The sequence below is a fragment of the Solanum dulcamara genome, chromosome 12, assembly GCF_947179165.1.
Source record: "Solanum dulcamara chromosome 12, daSolDulc1.2, whole genome shotgun sequence".
Taxonomy (NCBI): Eukaryota; Viridiplantae; Streptophyta; class Magnoliopsida; order Solanales; family Solanaceae; genus Solanum; species Solanum dulcamara.
In genome coordinates this window covers 45,250,015-45,270,077 of record NC_077248.1, presented here as the reverse complement: position 1 = coordinate 45,270,077, position 20,063 = coordinate 45,250,015, and the positions used below count along the sequence as shown (strand labels likewise).

The 20,063-nt window shown below is 36.0% G+C and overlaps 1 protein-coding gene, 1 long non-coding RNA gene and 1 pseudogene across 2 annotated transcripts; all 3 read left to right on the top strand.

Annotated features, from left to right (window-relative positions):
- Positions 1-632: 632 nt before the first annotated feature.
- LOC129877484 (V-type proton ATPase subunit F-like) lies at positions 633-2,567 on the top strand. The gene is made up of 2 exons (XM_055952994.1): positions 633-722; positions 2,143-2,567. The coding sequence occupies exons 1-2, from the start codon at positions 648-650 to the stop codon at positions 2,305-2,307; spliced, it is 240 nt and encodes a 79-aa protein (XP_055808969.1). The 5' UTR covers positions 633-647; the 3' UTR covers positions 2,308-2,567.
- A 404-nt stretch (positions 2,568-2,971) lies between these two features.
- Positions 2,972-17,328, top strand: LOC129875736 (protein STABILIZED1-like; annotated as a pseudogene).
- Positions 17,329-19,258: 1,930 nt separating this feature from the next.
- Positions 19,259-19,967, top strand: LOC129877513 (uncharacterized). Its single transcript, XR_008763548.1, has 2 exons — positions 19,259-19,395; positions 19,482-19,967. It is a non-coding gene; the product is annotated as an uncharacterized LOC129877513 (long non-coding RNA).
- The last annotated feature ends 96 nt before the right edge of the window (positions 19,968-20,063 follow it).

The window sequence follows — 20,063 nt, the reverse complement described above, 5'->3', positions numbered from 1 at the left end:
CTTTTTGTTCAGACACACCAAAGAATTCAAGCAGAGATCATCTTCCATACTTTTCTGATGGCTTTTTAACCTTCCATGAGCAACTAACCAAGGCATCTTTAATTCTTTCTGGCATAACCCATTTGAGACCAAAAGATGAGATGAACATGTTCCATATGCCTGTGACTGCTGTACAATTAAGAAGAAGATGTATGTTGGTCTCTAAGGCCTGATGGCACATGTAGTAGCTGTTGGCATTTTTCTCCTGATGAGGTTGTCTTGGGTGAGGGAGGGTTCATGAAAGGCTAGCCAGCAAAAACAAATCATCTTAGGGGGTAACTTGGCTTTCCAGATTAACTTCCTTGGCCAATTAACTAATGTTTCACAGGCATATGGTACATGCTTTTATTTTGCAAACTCTCTCATCTAGACTAATAATATAGGACTCTGAATAGAGTCAATTTACATGTTTAGATTATAACCAAACGGATTGACCTTTTTATTGATAATAATTTAAAAAATACTTCTAATTTAGTTGCTGAGTGAAGGATGGTATATTGGGAGCTGGCGTTTCCTGTGAGTAGTAGAGCTTTTCATCATGATCTCGAAGTTCCAAATCATGGAAAGAAAGTAATATAGATTCCCTATCTTTATGTTCAGAAACAACGATGAAGCAGATTGAAGATGTTTTTAAGGAATTCACCACAAGAGAGGACATTGCAATAGTGTTAATCAGCCAATATGTAAGTTTCTACTCTTCTCATTTGTTGTTTGGTTTATCAATATTTACATGTCCATATTGTGTAGTCAATAATATTATCTGTATTTGGTGGTTGTGTTACATGTAGCTCTGCTCAAGTGCCACAATAAAATCTGTTTTGTTTCAGTTGCTACTTATGTCGTATATAGTGTTCAACTGTTTATTGATCGAAATCTTTCATTGTTTGAATTTTGGAACTTACTATTATCTGGCTAAACTTCAGTTGCTTTCAAGCCATCAGAAACCTGTTAGAGTAAAAAAGAGTAATGTGATCTGTATTTCCTGTTGGAAGTTAAGATCACAGTGGCTACTGCATCAATCTTCTTGCATTTCCTCTCTAAAATACCAAACTCCATAGGACTTAACTTAAATAGATAATAATCGACTGTAGACATATAAAGCCTGCTATCATTCACATCAGGTGAAAGTGTATTTGGTTGGGATGGCAGGAGGAGGGGACATCAAAGAGGTAGTCTTTAGGGTCATTTTCCTTGTTTGGTTATGAAATACACATCAGTTTGTTAGCCAGTCTGAAATTCGTCAAAATGAGGAGATAACTATTTATGCATTCTTTCCAAACAACATAAAGAAACGATTAGTGCTTTAACAAGTTGAGAAAACCTCTATGTCACTCAAAACAGAGGTTTGAAGCTATCTGGTTTAGTATATAAAGGGAAAGGTCACAATTTATTTGTTAAGATAAGCGAAAAAGGGCCTAAAATGTCCTTAAACTATTGAAAATGATACAAAATGCCACTCATTCATGTATTGGACCTAAAATCCCTTGACATCCACCTTTAGGTTTAAAATGACATTTTCTTTAACGGAAAAGGGCATTTTAGGCCCAATATATGAATGAGGGGCAGTTTTGTACAATTTTCAATAGTTCAAGGGCATTTTAGGTCCTTTTTTATAATTAAAATTCTGTTAAATAATTTTTGATTTATAATTAATTTTAAATAATTAAATTGCAACCATTAGATGATCGCCATGTGTTTAAAAAAATTATTCAAATTATTTAATTAAAATTCTGTTAAATAAATTTTGATTTATAATTAATTTTAAATAATTAAATTATAATCAATAGATGGACGCCACGTGTTTAAAAAACTATTTAAATTATTTAATTAAAATTCTATTAAAGAAAAAGTTATTTTTGGATGTAAAGGTGGATGATTATCATATAAAATTCTGAAAATTAATGCCTTTTGTCTGGCTTGTGGTCAAAATGCATCTTTTACTTTTTGGTGTACTTCAATTTCAATCTACTAAGTAAATCCAACTAACATTGACACATTGTCTCCATATTCTTTAATTGAATACTCACTGAAAATAAGGGTCTAAAATAAAGTTAATTAATTGGCATTTCATTCAATTTATTCCTTCTCATTTATCTTTTTCAGGTGGCCAACATGGTAAGATTTTTGGTTGATAGTTACAATACACCAATTCCAGCCATTTTGGAGATTCCTTCAAAGGACCATCCATATGATCCTGCCCATGATTCTGTTCTATCACGAGTGAAATATCTCTTCTCAACTGAATCAGTGGCCTTCGATAGGCGTTAATGTTGGAGCAATGTTTCCATATGCCCCAACTATCTCATAATATCTTGATATTGTGTCATGTCACCACTCTATCAAGAGATATTCATTTTGTAATCTGTTTTAGATATTCAAGCGGTTTGTGTTGTTCTTGAATGTTGATTGAAAAAGTTGTATAAGTTAAAAGTGTGACTGTGAGTGAACAACTTGTTGCAAATAAGTCAGTTGCTTTGTTCTTTGGGAGCTTCAATTGATATTAAAGGATGATTATTCTTGAAGAGGAATCAAGTAAACTATTTGAGGACTGCATCAATTTTCTGCTCTTTGATCTCACTGTGCTTATGGAAATTTTCTTGTTAGCCCAAGAAAGTTCTCTTGATTTTTGTCGACTCAACTCTGCTTCTAAAAGTGACTTGTTACTTTGTGCTCGAAAGTGACAATTTTTTTCATTTGCCTTCCACACCCAAAAATCGAAAGGTGGGAATTAATTACTAGTTACCAGAGTCAATTCTAAATATTATGAAACATATCCAAACAGCGCATTAGTCTAGTGAAAACAAAGTAAAACATAGTTCAAGCCCATTACTGATTGTCTGATACAATGCAAATAGAGCATAGTCTATCAATTCTAAGCATACATAGCAACAGACAAGAAATTTATGGTGAAAAGTTCACCTCATCAGCGATCATGGCAATGAGGGTTGAGTTGTTAGTTCTGACAGGAGCTCTGTTAGGCATCTAAAAGATCAAGGTTTCTGCAACAACAGATAAACTAGAATCACAAATAGCAATGATTCAAAAAGTATGAATCTTGTACACATTGATAAATTCAGATATCATATCAAATTCAAAACCATAAACAAACCACCAGCAGAAAAAAAAATCAGATGTAACGTAGCTTAAATACTCAAAACCTTGAAATTTTCAAAACCCATCACTAATTTTAAAGTTTGATGAAAACCCAATAAAGAATTTTCTAAATTTTAAGTTCTTAAACAATATCGAATAAATTAAGATGAATCAGATCGAAATCCTTTGAACTAACAGAATTGAATGGTAGAATAAGCTTTGGAAGTTGTAATTGCAACGTTTTGTCAAGCACTTTGAATTTTTAAGCTTTGAGGGATCCAATCGCTCGCTAGAGTGGAATCGAACAAGGAAGAAAGGGGACAAGGCTAATGCTATATGTTGTTCGCTGAAGGGTGGAAACTAAAAACACAGGCATAACTAATTAAGAAATCAGAAATCACATTAAATCAAGAGATGATATCATAATTTAATAATGATGACATCAAATAAGATAAATTAAATATATATATATAAATAACATTCTCTTTTAACTCACTTACAAATTGAAGAAATGAAGTCAAGTCTATTAAAAATGGAAGAAGAAAAATTGAGGGGTTGATCCTTAATCAAATCTCTCCATTTCCTATCTTAAGAATCAAAATGAAAAAATAAAATAAAAAATAGAAATACACTAAATTAAAAGATAACCATTATTATCCCAAATATTTTGAGTAATTAACTGATCATCTCCATTGAAATCACTTAGACATAAATTCTCCAATTCAAAATCATCTAAACTCAAAATATCCATATTTGGACTACTACTAGAATTCGTCGTTGAAGTTGAACCAAATATTTTATTTTCATCAACTGATACTAACAAACCTCCCTTTGTTTATTTCTCCTTTTCAGTACCCTTAGGATTATTGCAGTAACAATCATATTTTGAGTAATGAATTATTGTATTTGTATACCATATTAAATTAAGCCAAAAAACTCTGTTCTATTATTTTAGTACACTATATATCCAAACAATTTTTCTGCTGGCAACGATTTTGAAGGTAATGATGTGGGGTTGTTTGCATCTGCTGAGTATGATTAAGATGGTAAAGAAGCTGATACTATTTGGGAATCTATTGATCAGAGGATGGATTCTAGGAGGAAAGATAGGAGAGAAGCCAGGTTAAAGCAAGAAATTGTAAAGTATCGAGCTTCGAATCCAAAAATTGTATACATTGTCAAGTGATGAGTGGGACAGTATACCTGAAATAGGGGATTATTCGTTGCGAAACAAGAAAAGGAGGTTTGAGAGTTTTGGAGAAGGCCAGGCAGGAGAAAGAGCATGTAACTGCATTGGATCCGAGGAGCAGGATAGTTGGTGGCATGGAGACACCCTCTTCACCCTTTTGGAGAAGGCTAGGCAGGAGAAAGAGTATGTAACTGCATTGGATCTGAGGAGTAGGATAGTTGGTGGCATGGAGACACCCTCTTCACAGACGCTAGTTACAGATTTGACTGCAGTGGGTGAAGGGAGAGGAACTGTGTTGTCAGTGAGGTTGGATAGGATTTTGGACTCTATTACTAGGCAAAGTATTATGGATCCTAAGGGGTACTTGACTGATTTGAAGAGTATGAAGATTACTAGCGATGCTGAGATTTCCGATATAAAGAAGGCTCGATTGTTGCTTAAGTCAGTTACTCAGATGAATCCAAAGCATCCTCCTGGTTGGATAGCAGCTGCTAGATTGGAGGAGGTTGCAGGGAGGATGCAGGTAGCAAGATAGTTGATAAAAAAAGGTTGTGAAGAGTGTCCTAAGAATGAGGATGTCTGGTTGGAGGTGTGCCATTTGGCGAGCCCCCTTGAGGCTAAGGTAGTGATTGCTCAAGGTGTTAAAGCAAATCCTAATTCAGTCAAGTTGTGGATGCAGGATTCAAAGTTGGAGGATGATACGGCAAACAAGAGCTGTGTTGAGGAAAGGTCTAGAGCATATCCCCGTTTGAGTGAGGTTGTGGAAAGCTGTTGTGGAGTTGGGCAATGAAGAAGATGCTAGACTTTTGCTTTAGAGGGCTGTGGAATATTGTCCATTTCATGTGGAGCCATGGCTTGCTCTTGCTAAGTTGGAAACTTATGAAAATGCTAAGAAGGTACTTAACAAGGCTAGAGAAAAGCTGCCTAAAGAGCCTGCCATCTGGATAACTGCAGCTAGGCTTGAAGAAGCCGATGGGAATACTGCTTTAGTTGGGAAAATTATTGAAAGGGCAATCAGGGCTTTGCAGAGAGAAGGTTTGGAGATTGAAAGGGAGGCTTGGATGAAGGAGGCTGAAGGATATGAAAGAGCCGGCTCTCTTGGGACTTGCCAAGTTATAATAAATAACACTGTTAGGGTTGGTGTTGAGGAAGAAGATAGGAAGAGGACCTGGATTGCTGATGCTGAGGAGTGCAAGAAAAAGGGTTCTATTGAAACAACAAAATACATTTATGCACATGCTCTAACTGTATTTAGAACTAAGAAAAGCATCTGGTTTAAAGCTGCACAGCTCGAGAAAAGTCATGGCACCAGGGAATCGCTTGATGCACTGCTTTGAAAAGCAGTTACCTATATTCCAAAGGCTGAGGTTCTATGGTTGATGGGTGCCAAGGAGAAGTGGCTTGCTAGTGATGTTCCTGCAGCTCGAGCAATTCTGGAGGAAGCATTTGATGCAATTCCTGACTCTGAGGAGATATGGCTTGCTGCTTTCAAGCTAGAATTTGAAAACTGTGAGACAGAGAGGGCAAGGAAACTTCTTGCTAAGGCACGTGAAAGAGGAGGCTTGGAATGGGTCTGGATGAAATCTGTCATTATGGAGAGAGAGCTTGGAAATGTGGATGAGGAGAGATTACTGGATGAAGCATTGAAGCGCTTCCCCTTATTTTTCAAACTTTGGTTGATGTTGGGACAGTTGGAAGAAAGACTTGGTAATTCTAACAAGGCAAAGAATGCATTTGAATCTGGCATTAAGAATTGCCCCAATTGTATACCCCTTTGGCTATCCCTTGCTTCTCTAAAGGAGAAGATGAATGGGCTAAGCAAAGCTCGAGCAGTTCTTACCATGGCTAGGAAGAGGAATCCTCAAAACCCTAAGATATGGCTTGCAGCTGTGCGGGCTGAAGCTAGGCATGGCTACAAAAGGGAAGATGATGTTCTGATGGCTAAAGCATTGCAGGAGTGCCCCAACAGTGGCATTCTATGGGCTTCTTTAATTGAGATGGCTCATCGGCCTCAAAGAAAAATCAAGAGCTCTGACGCTTTAAAGAAGTGTGATCATGATCCTCATGTTATTGCTGCTGTGGCTAAGCTGTTTTGGCAAGAGAGGAAAGTAGACAAAGCAAGAAATTGGTTCAACAGGGTAGTGACCCTTGCACCAAATATTGGTGATTTATGGGTATTGTATTTCAAATTTGAACAGCAGCATGAAGCAGAAGAGTAGAGGAGCGATGTGCTGAAGAGATGTGTTGCTGTAGAGCCAAAGCATGGTGAAAATGGCAAGCTACTGCAAAGGCCGTAAAGAATTCGCATAAACCGACTGAAAGCATATTGAAGAAGGTGGTAGCCACACTAAAGAAGGAGGAGAGTCTGGCTAAAAATAACCACAACTAATCTGCTACAGTGCGTGAGTCTATGTACTTGATAATCTAGATAGATTTATAGGTTAGGAGACAGTAGAAACATCCTTGTTTGGATTTTACTTCAAATGGTTGGATCTTGGTTGTATTTGTCACCTTATGTGAACTTAATATTGCAATTTTCCATTTCTCATATTATTATGAAGCCAGAATGGATATTTCTCATATTGTTCTCAAGGTTATGTTTCTTCTTCCTTTTTTTAGAGAAAAGTGTTATGCGATTCCCTTTAATAAAAGGTTCAATCAGTGCTCTTGTTGGGTACCTATAATTCACCGTGCATTTTTTTTTGGTTTGAAGTAATTCCCAGGGTAGCTTTAAAGACAATAAAAGACAATAATGGAAAAGGAGAAGCAATCAAGAGCTGGACTCTTTTCTAATAGGGTTAGTCAGTAGGCTCGTCAAAATAGAGGATAAATCAGCTGGCATCCAACTCCTCATATGGTGAAGAATATCCTAGAGCTAGATACTATAGAAGAAACAAGTATGCAGGATGCACTCATTATCAAGTATTCCCTTACTTCTACCCGGGGAATTTCATTAAATTCTATTTTCTTGAAGTGTTAGTAGTATATATTCACTTCTAGATCTTTTTTTCCTTCTCATGAAAGAATGTGTGAGGTACATTGTCATGACCTTGATGTTGCTAAATGAAAGCTTCAAGTCTGAAATTGATGAAGTTTCTGCATTTTTTGTGCTTGCCTTGAGTTTACTATATTTCCTTTATAATGTCGTATATCTTCTTCTTTTTTTTCTTCATATGCCTTCGATGCTTTATCAAAGATCTCATATACCTTTTATGTATATTACTTTTTTCACTTCACTAGTGAAATTTGAGTTGATGAAGTTCATGGAAAATTTTAAAGTTATGCCTGTTTTTGGACTTACCTATTATATTGACATATGAGAGAGTTGATATGGAGACAGCTTATGTCTTGACAAAAGACAAGGATCTCTGCTTTTTAGTTTGACCATTTAATTACCTGGTGTAATCTTACTTCTAACAATCACATTTTTCATATTCTTTTGATATTCCTTATCCTTAAATTCTCATTTGGTAAGTGGTAATGTCAAGCATGCAGCAACTCATTTTAGTCTGTGCTAAGAAGTACCTTTGAATTTCTGCACTTCCTCTGTATCAGTCATGGTTTGACTTTGTAATTCATTAACTAATTTCTGTGGTTTTTGAGCACTTTATGAATTGGTTTGTTAGTAGCTATATAAAAGTGACATAGTTGCAGTGGTGCTTATGCTTTTGCACGAACAAGAACTAGATTATGCAGTGCATAACTCAATTATCTCCGTCAGTTTAAGCATTTTACAGAATTTATGCCCTTCCCCACAATTGACCGATTTGTGACACACTGAAAGCTTTATTGGCAGATATGGCACACATGACAATTCTATCACCATGCCTGATTACCTCAACTTAGTCCATGACAAGTCCATGGACCTTGCAGTGATTTTCTTTAGGAAAGTTGTCAAAGAGGTTAACAAGCATGCAACAAGGTTAGTTAAAAAGCTGGATTTGAATTAACTAGTACCTCAGCATCAGATGAAGCCACCTTCAAATCTCACTACCTTTATTTTATTTTGATAACAAGGGAAACCTGAAGCCGCTACCCTTAGGGTACGCACAAGGTAAAACCCCCGCTCCTATGCAATAGCTCGTAAACCACATAGGAGAGGTAACCTACACTAGGCAAGCCCGGTGCGATGACCTCGACCCAGAAGGCAAACCTCTTACTTTCGCTGGTAAGGGGTTTCGAACTCTCGCTACCTTTTTTAGACCTCTCTCTTCTTCGCTAGCTAAATCTAAGAGACTGATGGGATTAATTAATTGCTAGGTAAATTAGCATCCGAAGTAATAGAATTTATTATTTTGTGTTACGTATGAATATTTTGTGCGGTGTTAGAGAAAATCAATCAAGATAGTTTTTTAAGACTTAGTAGGTGCTGACAATCTTGAAAACATTGTACTGGCAGTTATCAATGAAACAGTTTGGTTGAGCTGGTCAAAAGATGATCTCTTTATTAGCGTTTAATATCTACGAACTTAAAGGTCTTGACTTTTCTTGAGTCTTTATCTCAGCCAATAGAAACAACTAACAGTCGTTGAGCGAACGGAAATTTTGTGTTAGTTGACCTAAGTTTCACCCTTACTACTGGGGTAGGGCTAGGCCTCTAATCCCTACGTGCCCTTGAAATAATGTCAGTGCATCACAAATTTATCATTGTTGTTTTTACATCACACTTTGATCGAATATGGCAGATTTATCATTGTTGTTTTTATATCACACTTTGATCGAATATGGAAGTTGGTATGACCAGACTCTTTCTGATCATACTTATCCAACCCAATAGAGGCAAATAACTCTAGAATTTGCATCTTATTAGTGCAAGTCCTCTGTAAGTGCTTAAAACTTACCTAGGTAAGAGTCAATGAAGCATAATTTCCAGCTGAAGCAAAATAGTTGTAGTAGTTTATTCTCAGCTACCTAAGGTAAGGTTGTGGCTTTGTCTCTGCATGTTGATTTCCTTCATGGCTGTTATGTTGGGGACCTTAGTAGAGAAGGGATGCAAACTTGTCTTAGGTGGAACTGAAAAAATCACTTGGTTTTGGTGAAGCAAAAAGCAACATAATCTAAAAGTTTGAAACCCTTAAGACGGGGGTGAGAGATGGAAAATGAGTTTAACTATTGCTATTTAATAGATTAGGGAACAGAAGTTATTGCACTGAACTCTTTCTTCCTTAGGCGAGGTATTATATTGACTTATGTTATGATTATTTAGGCTTGTCCTTTAAAAAGGTACTTATGATGCTAGTGTTGAATAATCTCGAAGCTGCAGGTATTGCAGCTAAGACCACTCATGACACCATCAATTTTCATTTGTGGTAAGATTCAAGAAAACTGATCATGAGCAAGTTTGACGGTTTTATCAGAACCATGCCTTTTATTTTGGTTTTCTCTTGCCTCTCACCCCATCCTCCTCTTTTCCTTCCTATGTTTGGGTCAAAAATTGGTCTTTTCCCTCTTTTCTTTTTCATAGTATACAAAAGTTTGTAACTCCATGTGACTGAATAATTCACAAATCAAGACTATTCTGTGCTTCAACTCTCCAGCAGTTATGTCTCTTCTCTGCCTTAGTTCATACAAAATGAACCTTACAGTGAGTGGATCTTGGGCAGATAGGTTAGATTCTCTGTCCATTTCTTTTTCTCATACCCAAACAGCTCTTCTCGATCTGGCTCAAATAGCCTGTGCATAGCTTCCTCAATTTCTCTCTTCAAACAATCAATCATATTGTCCTAATTTTATTTGATAAAATAGTTCTAACTTCATTTAACTTGTAGGTTGACAAATTCTATTTGGTACAGATCTCATATTCTAGCAGAACAGGATGGATTAGCATCTTTATCATGTTCCAATGTGAAAATAGTTCAGCAATTTGCTTTACTTGACATTTAAGAAGGTTTAACAGAACCAGACGGAGAAGACGGTGATTGACTCATCTTGAACTTTATCCATACTGAGGGATGACAACTGTTTTTTGGTATAAGACTTTCTAAGATGTTGCATGATGTTTTACATTCCCCATAATCATATAATTTGCAATTGGTATTATATAGAAGGTAGCACCGATGTGGACATCATATTGTGCACTTCTCTTGGCCAGAACTTCAGCTGCTGGTAGGTTAGTACTCTTTTCCTTGACAAACCACCATACAAAGATTCACTTGGTGATGATGTTCATCTACAAAGGGGTATGGCCAAACAGCTCATCCACTGTTCTGTTGTAGCCATCAATTGGACCCAAATCCTTTAAAATCCAAGCTTGCTTTTCCCTCTAGCCAGCAAAATTATGGTTAGAAGTAAGCAATTTTACTCCCTCCTCCTCCTATTTTAATCAATGTTAAGATAAATATCAAGAAATATAACTTTATCCCAAATAAGTTTCACTTAATCTTAGTTTTCTTTTAAAAAAACATCTTTTAGGTGATGGGTGTTCCTGTTGATTTAATTGGCTATGAGAATTTTATGTTTCTCTTTGTTGGGAGGAAAAAGGAGAAAGTTCTTGAGAGCTTTTGTGTCCTTTATAATTTTGTAAAGCTATGATCTTTAATTTCTTTTAGCCTAGATGTGCTTCTCTGCACAATGTAGTTGCTGCTAGGAAAAGGAGAATACACTTGTTAAGGAAAAGTTGCATCTGAAAGATGAGATTAGCTCCTGAGAGGTAGCATTAGATTGGGAGTTTACTGCTTGAATCAATAGTATCGAATTGATCATCGCTGGTTAGCTTCGATGGTAGTTTTTGCACTTTTCTGAGTTTTATGCTTCGCCGAAGGTGTGACACCCCGAAAAATGTTTTTGCTAAGATTCGAACATTTCTTCACGTGAGTGTAGACTCGGACTGGAGGACTTGAAATTTTTCACATGAGTTAGGATGAGTTCCTAAGTAATTAAAGAGCGTTAGAGGTGATGTGGGGTCATGAAGGACCCCTTGGACCAAATCAAGCCAAAAGGTTCATTGTGGCTAAGTTTGAGGAGGAGTTTGCATGAGGGGTTGACTTCTAACGACCCTATCTTTTGAAAGAAGGAAATCTAGGTGGCCCACGACCTATTAAATTAATAGTCGTCGAGTCTTCTTTCCAACGCCACCAAGAATGTAATTTTTGGAGTTCAGAGTCAAAAGATATGACGATGCTAAGATGAACTAGCATAGTAGAGATTTCCAGGCCTGGGTTGCAATTGCTGGAAAACTAGGCTTGGCGCCGCAGTGGCGCGACACGCCACTATCGCGCTAGAAACATGCCTCAATAGTTTGGACTCTGGCGCGGCGTGCCACTAAAAGGTGTGTAGGGTTTTTCAAGCCAATTTCCGAAACCCAGAAAATATTGGTCTTGGCACTGTAAGGGCGCGACGCGCCACTATCGCGCCAAGAATGTGCCTCAGTAGTTTGGTCCTTGGTGCGGCGCGCCACTACGAGGTGTGCAGGTTTTAGGCATAATCATCCTGGCGCTGCAAGGGCGCGACGCGCCACTATCGCGCCAGGTGCATTTTTTTGCCTATTTTCAAAACTTTTGAGGAGGGGTAATTTGGGGACTTACCCAAATTATATATGTATCAGCCCTAACACATTTTGGGATCATTTTCAATCCCTCACTCTATCTCTAAAAGCCCTAGAAACCTCTCTCTCTCTCTCTCCCTTCTTCTTCTTCTTCTTCTTCAAATCCTTTTCCAACAAGAAGAGTTCCAAGAGCTTCAAGATTTGAGTCCTCCATTGAAGACCCAACATCAAGGTTTCTTCAAAATCTTCAAACAAGGTATGTAAGGCTAACCTAAAATATGGATTGAGTTCTTTCATATGCCCATAGATGTGTTGGTTAGGAGTTGTGAAAGAGTTGCACCTTCTAGAAAGGTTTTCTTAAAAGTTTTTCCTAAACTATGGAATGTTTTTAGATACAAATGGTTGATGAATGATTTTAATGACTTGAGTTACTAAATAGTTAGTTTTCATATTATTAACTACAAATGTATCTTTGTATATAGATTTATAGGTATTGACGATATTCTTAAGTTGAGTTTTATTGAGAGTATGAGTTCATGTTTCATTCACATGAACCCAAGATGAGATTTCTTGTCATAAATGTCTTGAGGTTGAGATGGATAGTTATGTGTATGTATGTATTGATTGGAATGAAAAGAATGAATTGGATAGTTAAGAATGTCCTTTTTTCTTCTATAAAATGAACATAGGACTAAAATAAAGATTTCGGAGTGGATGTTTGACGATTGATGTGATGATGATATTTGATGATGTTGTGATGATAATGTTTGATAATGATGTGAATGATGATATATGATGATGATCTTTGATGACTATGTGAATAATGATATTTGACGATGATGTAAATGAAGAGGTTATGTTGAGGAGGATATTGTGTGATGAAGTGGATTGGAGTCTAATGTGGTTTTGTGGTATATGATGTGCATAATTTGAGTTGATTGGAGTCTTGAATATTTTAAAAATAAATGATCTTTTGAGGAGGAGCTTTAAATAAATTATTTGTGAACCTTTTTGCATAAACTATTTATACACTATTTTGAGTCTAAAGAATTATTAGTTTCATCTTTGATTTAGAAAGGAGTTTAAATATGAGTTGAGAGTGAGGAGCCTTTAAATGAGTTGAGTATTTTTACATTAACGTATCTATTTTGATTTGAGTTAATTGAGTTGAAATGAGAACAGAGTTGATGAGGTGGCAATGTTCCACATGAAACTAGCCGTGAGGGCTTGTTTGAGATGATTGGAGGAGTTTTATGAGCATGGAGTCATGGGAGGAGTATCGAGCACCGAATTGGGCAAGAGTATAGTCCATACTCGAACCCAATACCTTTGTTGCCAAACGTAGGGGGATTGAACCATTAAAGTCGGATGCTTCCCCGAGAGTTTTGTCCTGACATTATAGGACTTGGTTGGATTGGATCCATGATTGGTTGATTCGTTCATACCCTGGCAAGGTATGAACGGACGCGGCAACAACGTCGGTTTGTTGTACTTTCACTGGCTCATAAGTGATGGTTGTCGGTTAAGAGAAACTCCTATTTAGGTCTTGATAGTACTCTGAGTCAGTTGAGTTGAGTGAGTTACTATATGCTCATGAGTTAGTCCTGTCTAAACTATTTCTTGTTAGACTTAGGACACTTGAGTGAGTTGTTACATATTTATTGAGTTGAGTCCTTTGAGTTGAATTATAAAACGTTGCATAATTTAATTTGCATATTTATTGAGTTGAGTCCTTTGAGCTGATTGTTGAGTTGAATGTTGAGTAGATTGTATATGGTCGGATTGGAATAGATGAATTATGATTGGATTAAATAGAATGGTATGTGACTAGATTGGATTTGATTATTGAGTTGATTGTTGAGTTGAGTGTATATAAATTGGATTGTACATGATTGAAAGGGATTGAATTGTAAATGATTTGATTGAACTGTATTATACATAATTGGATTGAATTGTATGGTACATGATTGGTCTCTGTCTAAACTGTATCCTTACTTTAGATTTACGATGCTTTATTTGAGTCCCTCTTATCTTTCTGATTTGAGATATGTGGATCGATGTTATTCTTCCTCGAGGTATATTTTATTCTGCCATTTTACATACTCGTACATTCCATATACTGACGTCCATTTGGACCTGCATCATTTTATGATGCAGAGACAGGTTTAAGAGATTGTCATTAGGAGCACCATTGAGGATCTATACACACTCAGCGTATTGGTGAGTCCTTCCCTACATTCGGAGGACACCGCTTATGTATTCTTGCGTCGAGTTAGCCCTTTCTATTTTTGATTTGAGGTAGCCATGAATATGTCATTGGCACCAATTAGATAGTAGTGATAGAGGCTTCATAGACTAGATAGTGAAGGGTCGATTGAGTATTTCTTTCCTTAAATTATTCTTGTCAAACTACTTTTAATGACAAATATTTTAGTTGATCTGTTGGCCCATGGCCTTTATTCTTCGAGTTGGATGGGTGATTTGAGTTGCCCGCTAAATTATTCTTTACTTTTAAACTTTCCGCTGAATGAATGAATGAACGAATGTGTGATCAGGCTATGTGATTCACTTAGGAACCAGAAATGGTTTCGGAGTGCCGGTTACGTCTAGGGTACCCTCCCGGGGCGTGACAGAAGGCTTATGAAAACTTAAACCGTTAAGACTTGTGAATCTTGGAAACAACATCTATAGGTCCAAGCAAAAAACTGTATTGACTTGTACTATCTTTTCCATGAAATTAAAGAGAGAAATAAGTTTTGACTAGGATCTTTGTTGGTGGCATTTGTTGTAGTCTAAGTACTGTTTGTCACCGATAATGTACAGCCCTCATTACTTACTTGCTGTTTCTGACCAACAGTTAGAAGAGATGTAGTAACAAGTGATAAGCCTCATAGAATGGTATGTTTCTTTATGTATTATCTTGCATCTGCAAAATTGCAGTAATACTAATTAATAAGCCTCGTAGGAGTTTATGTTTCTTTATGTTATATCTTATCTGTGCAATCTGGTACTAATAGAAATATAGACATGGCAACATTGTATATGTTGAATGGCCCATATGGCTTTGGTAAGACCATGCATCAATCCATCATTGTAACCATTGAGGACTTTAAGGCTTTACTGCTGCTCATGTAGTGGTTACATTTTTCATTTTCACATAGATGATGCTCTTTAATGGTGGTGGTGGCAGAGAAATTTTGTCAGATTTCTTAGTCTTTATGATTTCAAGTCTACAATTATGCTGCTTCTCGTTGAAGAATTTGTTCAAAGTTGCTGGCTCTAGACATTTACATGGTTCAAATTGCGTCAAGCTGAATATAATTCAGATCTTTGGTCCAAGTAGTTATGATATTTGATGAAAGTAAACACTTCGTGTTATAGGATAACATCCCACTTTTTGAGCTTAAAGGGCGTAGGCATTATTTTAAATATACAGCTCCTGGCTCTAGCTTCCCACTATAGTTGGCAATAAGTAAAATAGTGATATTAAAAAGCAACTCTAAGGCATTCTGACCATCCTTGACATTCCAAAGGAAGTAAGAAGAGTGTTGTTGTCTTTAAGGACTGAAAGCGGTCACTGGAGATATTTGCTTGTAAAAGATCAGAAAAAATAAAAATAGAAGAAAAGAATGAGGTTACATAGAAAGAGAGATCATATATCTCTATGTGCAGCTATAAATTTCCCTTTAGGGACTATGTTCAGTATCCATTTGGTGAGAAAGATGTTGACTTTTAGTATTGCTTTTGGCATTACCCATTTTGAAGATAGAGAATGGAAAGACTGCAAGAGCCCTCTAGGCCCTGAGGATACTGCAAATATAATAATGAGGGCACATCAAGTATGTGTATGCTAATCGAACCAAATCTGGTGTTTTGAAGGTAAAGTGCTTATGTAACACTCCCAATTTTATCCTTTGTGGCTTATTCATTCTTTTCTTCCTTCCTCAAAAGCAACTCACTTTTTAATTCATCAGTTGAAATCTGCAACTACAAAACACGTTGATGGTTTATCAACAAGAATTATGGAAAAGTATTGCCATTCAATTTATGTTAAACACTATTCTCTTTTATTCTTCCTACTTTTGAACTATTGCATTCTGCTATAATGCTGCATATATTGTCAGGCAAGAAGCAAAATGGTGGTTGTGAACTAAAAGGACTTCTTTCTAGTCAATGATATACATATACTAGAAATATTTTCTGGTGCTGCGCAAAAAAGAGTCTCTAGAAATTTTCTTTGCCGATACCACAAGAATGAGGTTCTATAAGTTAACTAAGCTAAAAATTATACCTATATGGCTATATGTGTTAAGCTATGATTAAACTCGATATTTCTCTATTCTGCCAAGTGCCAAGTTGGAGATGTAATGAATGCCAGTTTGATGAGTTTTGAAACACTGAAATGTTAGTTGCCTTTTCTTTAACTCTTGTGTTACAATTTTGTAATTCACTTGCTCTCTCAGTTTCTCATCTTTTTATTCGACACTCGACAGTTCTCGTTCTTTGAAGTTCTGAAATTTCTGTGTATTATATTGATTCTTATTTTGAACTGTAGATTTACCATACTCCACTGATGAAAGTTATCTGGAGAAGATGCTTTCAAATTTTGGCTAGGTGGCTGAAGGTACATGTCGTTGCTTGAGGATACTTTTCTCATCTATGCTGCTCTTTCTTGTAGTTGAGACCTGCTTGTTTAAATGTGTCTACTTTCTGTACCAGTTAAGATTGTCAAGGATGAAGTGACCCAGAGATCAAAGGGATATGCTTTTATCCAATACACTTGTCAAGAAAATGCCATACTTGCCCTTGATAGCATGGATCACAAGGTTATACCCAATGAATTTTATTTGGATTTTAAATTCCTTTTGTAGTGTGTCTTCTCCCTCAAATTCTTTCTTTCCTTTTCAGTACCTCAATAGCAGGGTTATTTCTGAGGATCTCGTGAAGCCTACAAAAAAAGACTTTGGCAGATATCCAAAAACTTGTGGACCACCTGTGGAAAGATTACCGTCTGAATATAAAGTTCCAGACCAAAAAGAAAACTGCTAAGGTTAACGCTAGTGTTAGAAAGTTATTGCTAGGTGAATGACAATTTCACAACTCATCACTCTGGAAACAAGATACAGCTTCGGGTGGACTTGATGAAAATTCTATTGCAGAAAATTTCAATATTAGGTCACACTTACAGGACTAGTCCACTTGTTCTATCATTGCAACCTGTGGTTTGTAGGTAAGTCCACATATATATTGTGCTTGTTCTCTGAGGCATGGCGTGTTGTATGTCAGTCCAGGTCTAAGTGTACTTTGGTCATCTTACAAAACTTGTACTTAGAATCATGTATATTAAATCACAAGATTTGTGCTTTTCAATTCGGGTGTAACTAGCTTGATGGTCAGGTTCTGCTAGTATATGTGACGTTTGAACTGTTACGCGGTAAAAATGACTATCGTGATGTATTTTAGGCTGCTCCCAAATATATGGAACTGGTTTTGATTGCCCTGCAAATAAAGGATTATGAAATTAGTATCTGTATAAATGTACTTTACAAGCATCTCTTAACACTTCATCAATTGGAACAGTAAAGGGTAGATCTGGAAAAACAAGTACATGTGACTTTTCGGTTCTTCTAAACCATCAAATATTTTAGTTTGCTAGAACGACTAATATTTAGGACCGAAAGTATTAAGAATGAGTTATTTTTCCTTTGATAGATGATGGAACAATTGGGATTGGGGTTAGAAAGGTTAGTATCAATTATTTGAAGTCACAAGTTTGTGACAAGGACTTGCTTGATGCATTATACCCTCGCAAATCCATACTTAATTTAGAATGGAGTTCAATAAGCTGTATTTATATATGTTTGATTTAGTTGTAATTGATTGGATTGTCAAAAGTATATTGTTGACAATAATTATATATTCAGTGTAATTTTATAAGTGGGATTTGAGAGGTGACAGATATCCCGTAGAATTAGTTAAGATGTGTGTGTTGAGAATATAACCAAATTATAAAAAATGTTCTCTCTCTAACAACTTTAGAAATTGAAACCGTCTCCGAGAGAATATATCTTGTTGTAAATGGGATTTCCTCTTCTCATGGTTTAAGAGGGCTCTTATCTCAAGATGTTAATCCATTATGACATTTTCCACATTAAATTCTTTAATTTAAGTTGGGTCTTTTTACCCCCCACAATTTCAACCATGACTCTTAGTAGGGCTGAGCTGTTCAAAATTGAATCAAAATTGATAAATCGAATAGAAAAAAAGTTATTGATTTATAGGTAATGGGTTATTGGTTTAGTGGTTTTGGTAATAATTTTAATTTTTTTTATTATTTGTTTATCAGTTCTTAACAGTTTAAGGTTTTTTCTTAATGCGTTAATCGATAACCTAATAGTAACTTAATATTTTATATTTATTACCATTCGGTATATAATGTCCTTCACTTAGAGGTTTAGTTTTCATACTTTTATTTCTTATTGTTTCAAACTCTTGATTATTATACAATGTTTTGCATTTTGTTTTGAGCAAGAAGCAATTTATTAATTTATGTGCATGGTTCATTTGATTTGTCACCTTGTTTCTAAGGGATTTTCAATCTTTTTTTTGCATCAAATCTAATGGTTAAATTGATAACTGAACCGATAATAATTAATAATCTATAAGCCAATATCTTGATGGTTCTATAACAGTTTGACATGTCTATAAATTGATAACCGATAAGTCAAACTTATAAACTTCAAAACCGAACTGAACCAATCGATACGTAGCCCTAACTCTAGCATGGGAATTATTAAACGATGCAATGCAATTTAATGCAATTTAATACATTACATCATTAAACTTCAAATTTTAAAGTTTACTTACTATAGACTAAATTACTACAAGTTATTCCTTTGTTAGGATAGTGTATGTATTTATTTCTATTATTTAGCTTGCATCCGATTATGGTTAATTAGAATGAACTGCCTTTAAGGACACAAGCGCATCCAAACCTTGCTCTTTTGTAGTACTTGTTGGAATTTATAATACATATATGCTCGATGCATATGTAGGTAAGGACGACTTAGAGTTGGACATGGAATTACTAATTCAAATTGAAATGTACAATAATTCGGGAAATTGAAACAGATGGAGTATTAGTTTTCGATTAATTATAGTTTGTCACCTCGTAGAATTTAGGTGGTGGAGATTGTGAAAGTTGCAATTATCTGAAGAGTGAGCTAAACTATGATAGAAGATGTTATTTTTCATCTGATATGCTAAGTTTCTGAGTAAAGAAAGCTCTTTCTTCTCCATTTCTTACTGTATCTTTTGTAACTCAGTGTTACCAAAAATGGAGCAGTATGTAGCAGTTCCGATAGCTCTTTTGTATGTCAATGAAATGAATATAAGATCGATGGCTGTCATCATGGAAGACCAATCTCTCTTTCAGTCTAAACTATTTCTAGCCTTGTAGTACAAAACATGTTAAAAAGACTACTTGTTGCAGATTCAAGCAGTAGCAAAGCATCGAAATATTTGGGTGGAGAATGCTAATAGATTGGTTGCTGGTTTCCTTGAGATGTTTGAAGAGGGTTGCCACAAAATGGTTAGATCTCTCTGCCTCTTTTTCCATCCCTCCTTCCTCTCATGCTCTTCTCCTCTTGTTTCTTTCCATTGTTCAATCCCTTACAGTTTGCCAGGCTGAAAAATTTTAGCACCTCGTGCACACAAATCATATATTTGCACTTCTGATCATGCATATTGGATTTCAACAAGGAACTGTCATAAGAGACTGAATTCAAGAGCAGATGAGAACCGAGAGTATAAAAGAGATTCTATATGACAAAGAAGAGGATGATGATGAATGTGACTACTATTACGGAAGCAATGACGATGATGAAGAAAACTACGATGGTGAAGAAATAGGGTTCGTCACTTTATCATGTTATATGGTGAGTTTCACAGTGTAAAATGTAGTTTATGGATCAAGTTGGATGAAGATGTATTATGTCTAATGGTTTGATGCGCATGCAATATGCGTGTTTTCTTTTGGTAGAATGTAGTGGCAATTAGTCATGTTGTAAACTGTGATCAAGCATAGTCTTGTACCATAACGTTGTCAAGCAGAGTGATTTGTCTAATATGAGATGGATAATCATATGTTCTTGAAAATGCAAATTTATTTCCCCCTTTTCCTCTTTTGGCTATTGAAAAGCTAGGACCGCGTAAGTGTATTTATGTGCAGTGCATGTATTAATGAATTGCGAATTGTTG